Here is a 9,002-nt window from a genome sequence, read left to right as displayed (position 1 = left end):
TACAACAGAGATGCGAGGATGAGGAGGAAACATCAGCAATATGGGTCAGGCACAGGGGGGGAACATATTCAGATTCTTTACTTGAGTAAAAGTATTAATACTCAGGGTTGGGAGGGTCACTTAAATAATGTACTCACAATAAATAGTTACATGTCAAAAAATGTAATCAGTAACCTAGTCGGATTATGAAAATATAAAAATGTAACCTGATTACTTTCCGTTACATTTGGTTTGTCTTTTTACAAAAATAAAATTCACAGTAATCTGATTACTTATTTTTATGTTACTGCAATCGAATACAGTTACCTTTTTTTGTATTCTGATTACGTAATCTCATTACATGTAATCCATTACCCCCCAAGCCTGCTAATGCACTGTAAAAATCCATTTTAAGTAAAAGCACTGCATCGAGAATCGTAGTTAAGTAAAAGTATTTAAGTATGATTAAGAAAACGTTCTTAAAGTATTAAGAGTGAAAGTACTCAATGCACAACAACTATTTTTAAAGATGAAATGCAAAAGCAGCAAATAGTGACATTTAAGAAACTGGGAAATATATTTGAAAACAAATCTTAATTCCAATACATTATCTGTTAACCCTCTCAGGATTTTAGATACGTAAATATAATGTTGGATGGTAATCTATACCAAAAAAATCATATATCAAGAGGTTTTTCCCAAAATCTGAATTCATAAAGTAACGTAGATGAGTAAAAGTATAAGGTAGTATAGAATGAAAATACTTAAAAGAAGAAAAGTACCTAAAATGTGTACTTCAGTAAATATATTTAGTTACATTCCACCAAAGGTCATGCCATCGTTGATTCGACAAGCTTTAGGAAGTTATACATGTTCAGGTCGTTTGGTTATCCTGTCTGAGCACGCTTCATATAATAGCTTTGTTTTGTTCGTGCAGCTATAGTAGCCCACACTTTGATCACTTCCTTTAAGAACATGTCTCGTGAAAACATAAAACTACATCTAACCTATATAAAGAGGAATAAGGTTGTACCTAGTGTAGGCCTACATCATCATTACATTTAAGGAAATGTTAAAAGGGGCCATAAATACATTACTCCCAACCACTAAATTAATTTGCTGCCATTAGCCCCGATTCTTCAGATTTCAGGTTTTCCACCTGAGGCCTGTGCTGTACTACGAAGCCGGTTCAACATAACCTGGATATGTTTGAGTTACCCGGTTTACCTAATCCAAAACAAACGCACTCTCGCTAAACTGTCCTACGACGATGGTTATCAACTCGTTAACTCAAGTCAGCTTTGCCCTATCTACTTAGGTGCGCGTTCACATGAAAGTGGAGTTATTTGGAGCATTTGACCAATCACAAACATGGACAAGCGTACTGACAGCGCAGCGCGTCATACTTCCTGAATGAAAATCAACTATTACTAGAAAATGCATTTCCTGCAGAAAATGAGCTCGTTAAGTGAAAATCCGGCTTCTTAGTACAGGCCTCTGATGTTGCTGAATTATCTCCCATTTACATACAATAAATATAACTGGCTTTTCCTTCCTGAAATGTAGACACATTTAAAACACAAGAAAAGAAAAATATACAAGTCAGGGTGCAACACTTAAACTTAAATTACAACTTTGAGAGGATTTGGAAATAAAGCAAGCAATCAAATTCACTTTCCTGTGGACCTTTCTGTGAAAATAAACAAATAAAAAGAGAAGAAAGTGGATGATCCATATCCATGTTGCATGCTGGGAGGGTTCCCAACACACCTACCTAATGTACTAAAAGTATCACATAATTAGCACTGCCATATTGATGCTGATCAGGGTTTTAATTATATTAATTTCCAAAGTAAGAGGTGCATACAGTTTTCAGCATCTTCAGTCATGGTATAATGGAATGATTCAGTAAGCAAGGACCACCTTGAAAAGCAACACAAATCAAATATCTGAAATTGATCATTAAATAACATATGCAAAGAGCCAGAGTCAGAAATGCTTAAATTAATTTAATCAGTAATATTTACACAACAGGATCCATCCAACAAACTGGAGAGGATATAACATGATTCAAAGAAATACATTTGAAATGTATTCTGATTTCACTTTCCCTTGTAGATGACAAATTATCCTGAAACACATTTCATGTGTATTCATTAAAAAGCAGGCTATATTAATACACAAAACCCTTTCAACTACAATCCCCTAGATTAATAAAAGAGTACATTTGAAATGAACGTTGACAGAGTTCTCAGATTCATTGTGTGAACCGAAGGTTAAAGATCCCCCAGAGAACTGAGAGGAGGATGTCAGGTTGTGACGAGTGGATAGTATCCACAAGCTTCAGTTTTTAATCCTGGGTTAGCGAATACAAACCAAAGAAATGCCCTCAAAAATAAAACAAAACAACTTAACCAATGAAGCAGAAATCCACAATTTATACCAACAATTTCTGAACTGACATTACTTTCTTTTTTTATAAAACTGTAAGATTTTACACTACATAAAATAATTGTATTTTACAACAATAGAACTTTAGACAGTAAAATAGGTTTTGATTGAGGTAATTACATCATGGTGCTTGTACAAAGTAAAAAATAATAAAAATAGATTTTATCTCTTTTTCCCTAAAAACACAACCACCCGACCAATGCACTTTTTATGTTGCTGTGACTTCTTCTGTTTTTTGACCCATTACCCTCAATGAGATCCCGGCTTTCATACAGGACATCAACCCCCTGTCAAAAGTATCCATTTGGTAAACCCTATGTTATTTCACCTCTCTGTGAACATAGGGATCAGGTTGCACTCTGTAACCCACCCAGACATAGAAAAGAGTCATGTTTGAGATTTGAACACTAGCTGGTAGCCAAAGTCCTATTCTTTCGTGAAACTACGAGATCCAGTGGCCAATATCTGGAAGGCATGGATTCTTAAAAATAATGCGGCTTGAGAAATATGACTTCCCCAATTGGCAACGTAGTTACGCAACGACAGATGTTATTGACGTTGATCTGCTATGGTGCTGTAAGTGTTGCTGACAAAGAATTGCAGGATGCCATTGAAGCATCAAAGCAACTTTCCTAAGCATATAGAACATTTTAACCGGCTCTCATCTTGGCCAACACTTAAATTCTTCTACTTTTTCTTCTGTCATCAGTTCGGAACCTAAAAGGACTAATGGACTTCAGCTCTAGTTCAACCAAAGTGTTGTCCAACCTTGTTATAGAAAATCAAGAGTTTTTAGCTGTTCTGAACATCAATACTGAAAGATGGAACAGATAGCCAGAGGGGACTTAAATTGTTCAAACATGCATCTAAGATCAGTGCATGATTCTTGGACCTAGTGCATCTCTGTACCAATAGAAGTCGCTGCTGTTATTTATATATGACCGTCGGCTATAAGTTTGACCATCATTTTGAGTTTAATTTTGCTACCGTGCGATCTGTTAAGGAGTCACATAGGACTTAAAGGGGATCAGAGGCTTCCTTAAACTCAGCGTTAGGTACCTTGGCAAACGGCCTTATCCTAAACTCTGTACTTACTCGCGGAATGCCGGCAGTAAACGCCCATTTCCTCCCGCTTCAAACTGGCACAGACCCATAAACAACAGCATGGCATCCTCCCAAGAGCAAAGGATGCAGAGCTTTCCTCCTTTAGAACCCTGAGCTACAGAGCAGTCAATCTCAAACATGACCCAGGACAGCTGAAGTAGGTTCTCTCAGACGAGGCGATTCACACAAGAATCAAGGCACAAATCTGGACATGACACACTTCCCAAAAATGACTTATTGCACCTCATTCACAATTGTCACACTGTACACACAATGCATCATCTCAATTCTTTGTTGCTTCCGACGTCCTAACAACCAAGGGGTAAATATATTGGGGTGTGAGCCTTCGTAACTCAAATTTCTCTCTCAACAGGAAGGCGTTTTATTTCAAGGAATTCAATGTGACCATAGAGAAAATATAATGGGGGGAAAAAGCTCCATAAGAAAAGTCCCATTCTTCTACATCCCACAAAGTGGAGGATACAACAAGTCCAAAAAAAGCGATTTGGTAAGCAACATAATCCCCAGCGTTCGACACCTAGCATTATATTCATTTGGGAAAGAGGTTTTAATGAAATTATACAAGTATGGTGTCAGGTGGACATGATCGACAGTGGTGGTGGTCCAAGTAGATTTCCAGGTTTGTCTACCCTGCATTACTTTGAACAAATATTCAAGTCGAATTCACAACAAATCAGTGCGGTGAAAATAAAACGGTTCTCCCATTCATCTCAATCTTGGTAGTTGATTTTGGTGGAAGGCCATAGGGGATTCCGTAAAACTGGAATCACCTTTTGGAAAACCCAATGAGAGACTTCGGTGGCCGATCGCATAACCGGTGATCAACGCGCCATTGGTTACAGATGGGCCTTCAGCCAATGAATGTCACTCAAATCGACAAAGTGCCAATCCTACACTGCGATAGGACTGCGCCAATTACTGCCATGCCTGATTTGGTATAAATGCAGCTCCTTTTACTTGGCGAAAGAACAGATCCGCTTTGGACAAGTTTTCTTTTTTATCCCTCTCGAAGGGATCGCAATGTGCTGGCAATAGAAATGATCACACTTAAATCCTCTATTGACAGAACTCCAGAAATCAAGCCTGTGGTATTTATTGGGGGCCAATGTTGGGAGACTGAGTTCTACTTAACATTGTAATAAACAGTCTAGTCATCACGACGGACTGATTGATACGGTACATACATTATTTTTAACAAACCAAAATGGGAGCCCTTAGAGTTAGCAGCAAAATCTTCATATCAAACAATTCTGTTTCTGGCAACACACACACACACACACACACACACACACACACACACACACACACACACACACACACACACACACACACACACACACACACACACACACACACACACACACACACACACACACACACACACACACACACACACACACACACACACACACACACACACACACACACACACACACACACACACACACACACACACACACACACACACACACACACACACACACACACACACACACACACACACACACACACCTCTGTAGACTTTCAAAATAGCACCAAAACGAAAGAATACTAAAGAATGTGCTTTGGACAGGTTGGTTCTCATGTGTTCTAATGGGGAATTTAATGGAAGCCCATTCCAATCAGGAACTAAAATAGTATAAATAAAAGGAAATACTCTAGGTAAGTCCATAGTGATCTATGATGTCAGAATAAGTCATTAGTCAATATGTTCACTATCTTTTTTTTTGCAAAAAATATCAAAAATATGAGATAGCACTAACCTTATTTTTAAAGAACACTTTGATAAAAAAATAAATGTCTAAACTTTGTCTGATTTAATTTAAACCTAAAACCCTATTATTTAAATATTTCATCAATATCTATATTATCATTCCTATCGAATAATGTATTTTTTTATTTTTTGACTTCCATTAAATTCTCCATGTGAAAGAATTTACTATTACATTTGTATGTTACTTTCCATTTAAAATCAAGGATAATTTCTCCAATTTTTATTTTGTTTTAGCTTTCGCCATCTTTGTTAGGTTTTGATAACCCGTTTTGCCCAAATTTCCAAGCTAATATCTTCAGATAAACAGTATTTGCTTTGCTACTCAAAGCTGGATTCCAATTGGACAAAAACATGAGCAGAGACCAAGCAAGCAGTTGTAAACAAGTCCATCCAATGACAGTTACCTAAATTAATCAGATAACTGGCAAATGGAGAATAAACCCTTCATTCTGACTTAAACTTCCCTTTCTAATGTAAAAACTGACCCACATGAAACAAGGAGGGGATATATCTACACCTGTCCAAAAGGCACACGTGCTATGAGATTAAGTTTCATATGGGACTTTTGTTGTGGATAGAATATCTAGAATCACTCAGGTTTACAAAAAAAAAGAAAAGTAAAGGGGGGAGTGAGAGTAACTGGTTAATTTCTGCCCCCTGTCCCTATAACTGGTGCTGGTTTCAAACATCTTGGCATGGTAAGGCTATCATGGACCATGGCTGACTTTCATTCAGGATCTGAGAACAGAAGCACAAGAGGGGATCCAGGATCAGGGGCCAGCACCACTTCATGTCCCTAGATCATCTTGAGCATATGAAAATATTTCCAAAGTTGCATTTATTAAAGCATATTACTGATTGATTCTAGCCAAACTCTTTAGTTGACTAGAAGTAATTTTGCTCTCTAGCTTAGGAAGTGCTGAACAATACTGCTTAGGTGAGCTTAGCTGTTAGCGGTGACTAACTAAACGTGACAATGCTAGCTTTCATCGTCAGTCGATAAGCAACTAATTCCACATCAACCATCCAAATCTGAAACGCTTGATATATACAGCCGTTCCTAACACTTCCTCAAAGCAAAGGGAGCGGTGCAGCGCGGCAGGAAGTAGTGTGCGAAGTGAGAAACTTGATTAACATTTCGCTTTGTTCACACAGGACACCAACGCTTGTGTAGCGGGACAAAAGTGTAGCCTCGCTTTGTGCGCACTGTGAAATGTGTTTCCAAGAAATGTATTGTCTCCCTTTTTCATAACTTTTTTTCTGTTGACCTCATATTATTTAAACAATCTATTCTTACGCTTGACAAAAATAATCTGAGGTGCATCTCAGGAATTTTCATCGGGGAGTGGAGTTGGCAGTTCAAGATCTTGTGAAAAAGTTAAATTGATGATAACACTTTGAGTTTAAATGTAAAAAAAACACAAATTTGACTTGAACCTGTGCATGAGAGACTCCACGGTTAGCCTAGCATAACAAATGAAACTAAAGGGATCTATCTATAGAAGAGAATAAATGAACGCCTATACACATCCACTGTGTGCCCTGTGTGTAAAAGCCCTTGGACCGAGAGCCACTGAATGTCTTTAAGGCTTCCCTGTGTGGCGAGTGTGTGTAAAAAATATCTTGTGACAAGGCTGTACTGTGACATATTGCATAAATCACCCTCACATGTTAGAATAACCCATCAAATCTAAACTCTTGTAAGCATTCTTTGTTACGTATTAGTTCCCTGTGTGTGAGACTGACAGGAATCAGAGGACATAAGTGCAAGTCAACAAGTAGATCTGAGTGTGTGTGTGTGTGTGTGTGTGTGTGTGTGTGTGTGTGTGTGTGTGTGTGTGTGTGTGTGTGTGTGTGTGTGTGTGTGTGTGTGTGTGTGTGTCACCAGCCCTCAGAGGGGAGTTTGTAGTTGTGTGTATTGCTGTGGTGGTGTGGAGGAGGTGGAGGAGGAGGAGTTGGGGGTGTTAGCCAGACGGGAGGAAGGGGAGGAGTCGGACAACTGCAGCTCCTCTAGCTTCTTCAAGTACTCGTCTCTGAGCGCCAGCAGCTCCTTGTAGCGCTGCTCCACCGGGCTCTGCTGCTGCAACACACATACACACACACTTTACTAAGGCGTCACAGAAAGATGTTTTAAAAAAAGAAAATGTATTGAAGCCATGTTGAGGTTTGCGATTAAAGCTTCACATATGGGTCATCATTTATAACAATCCCACTAAAAATAGTTTTAAAACCAACAAAACCCCTGATTTGAATGAAGTTCACCATCAGAATACATGAGGAATTCATCAACTTGATTTAATAAATAACCTGTCAGTTTGTGTCTCCCTTGCAAAATAGTACATTATTCATGAAAATGCGCTTTTTTTATAAAAGCTGAACACCAACAAATATTGAGTTATAGTTGAATATTTTGGTGATATAAATATGTTGTGAATTATGTAAAAGATTGCATCCATCTTTGGAAATAGATTTTGGACTTTTGGACTTATGCTACAGATAATACATCCTGACATAAGCTGCTCATAACCAATTGCCCCTTGCGGGATTAATAAAGTTGTTGATTGATTGATACTTAGGATATATGTGTGGCTTTATCTTTACCTGCAACTGTGAGGGTATATAGGGATTAAAACGCAATGGACAGTTACGAAAAAAGGGTTGTTAAATGTCGACAACAAACATGAAATCTAGCATTTTAGCACAGCCTGGTTGTCTATAAATATCCTTGGGAGAATCTATACTAAATAAAATAAATATATTTGTTCAAGTCTCAATCAAAATAGAAATGTCTCATACCATTGGAACTTTTTTCTCCAATCATTTAAACTATTCTTTTCATACAGTGGCTATAAAAATGGTGACACCTGCTCAATTGTCTATTCCTTTTAGTTATGGAATGATGACACAACATTACAAAGTTGTCTAGTAGTCACCTACTGCATGCCCTTGTTCTGATCAATTAGTTTCACAAAGAAGAGATAATTACTGCCGTAGATACAGTATCAAACAAACCCCTTTAAAAATGATACAAATCAAAATTGGTCTGGGGCCTAGTGCAGATCATAGTATAATATAACACACAGAGGCCCTCCTACCTGTTGTCGGATGCGGGGGTTCCAGCGGATGTAGTACGTTACCCACAGCTCTAGGTGGCGCATGCTGGCGACGGGGTAGAGGACCCTGCCGGACTCGGGGGTGTAGAAGGGGTTTAAATACATCTCCGTCTTACTGTTGACCAGAGACCACAGAGACACCGTCTTCAGCCTCACCTCCTGGACAGAGAGAAGAGAAAGAGAGACATTTAGAGATAATCCTCTGCAAGTTAAAGTCAGCTTTAGGGAGGGGCGGGAGTGTTAAAGTCTTACGTGCTGGTCTCGTGCACTCTCACAGTTGTAGAGGAAAGTCCCGAAGCAGCAGCTGTAGAGATGATCCAGGATGGTCAGCAGGAGGCGCTCATTGAACTCAAAGGCTGTAGGAAACTGAGAGGAGAGAAAATTCAGCCTCCTCATCTCAGCAGAATGTAGGCGTGGTCTTTAAGATAAATTCCTTGTTTTTGTTATACTGTGAATAGCACCGCCATGAAGTGATAAAATGCGCCTACTCAGGGTCCTTTTTTTGTTGCGGTGCAATTAACTGCACACGCAGAGCTGCAACCTGTGTTCTCCTGCAGCGA

The 9,002-nt window shown here is 38.7% G+C and overlaps 1 protein-coding gene across 1 annotated transcript in view; it reads right to left on the bottom strand.

Annotated features, from left to right (window-relative positions):
• Window positions 1–1,968: 1,968 nt before the first annotated feature.
• mtm1 (myotubularin 1) overlaps window positions 1,969–9,002 on the bottom strand; it is a 38,939-nt gene continuing 31,905 nt past the window's right edge. Inside the window, exons 14-16 of the mRNA XM_079670535.1 lie at window positions 8,695–8,808; window positions 8,425–8,601; window positions 1,969–7,409 (exon numbers count right to left, since the gene is read on the bottom strand). Coding sequence (XP_079526661.1) covers window positions 7,221–7,409; window positions 8,425–8,601; window positions 8,695–8,808 — 480 coding nt within the window. The 3' untranslated portion in view covers window positions 1,969–7,220. The remainder of the gene's footprint in view (window positions 7,410–8,424; window positions 8,602–8,694; window positions 8,809–9,002) is intronic.

This window comes from Notothenia rossii (assembly GCF_949606895.1).
Source record: "Notothenia rossii genome assembly, chromosome: 3".
Lineage (NCBI taxonomy): Eukaryota > Metazoa > Chordata > Actinopteri > Perciformes > Nototheniidae > Notothenia > Notothenia rossii.
This window is presented reverse-complemented; position numbering and strand designations above follow the sequence as displayed.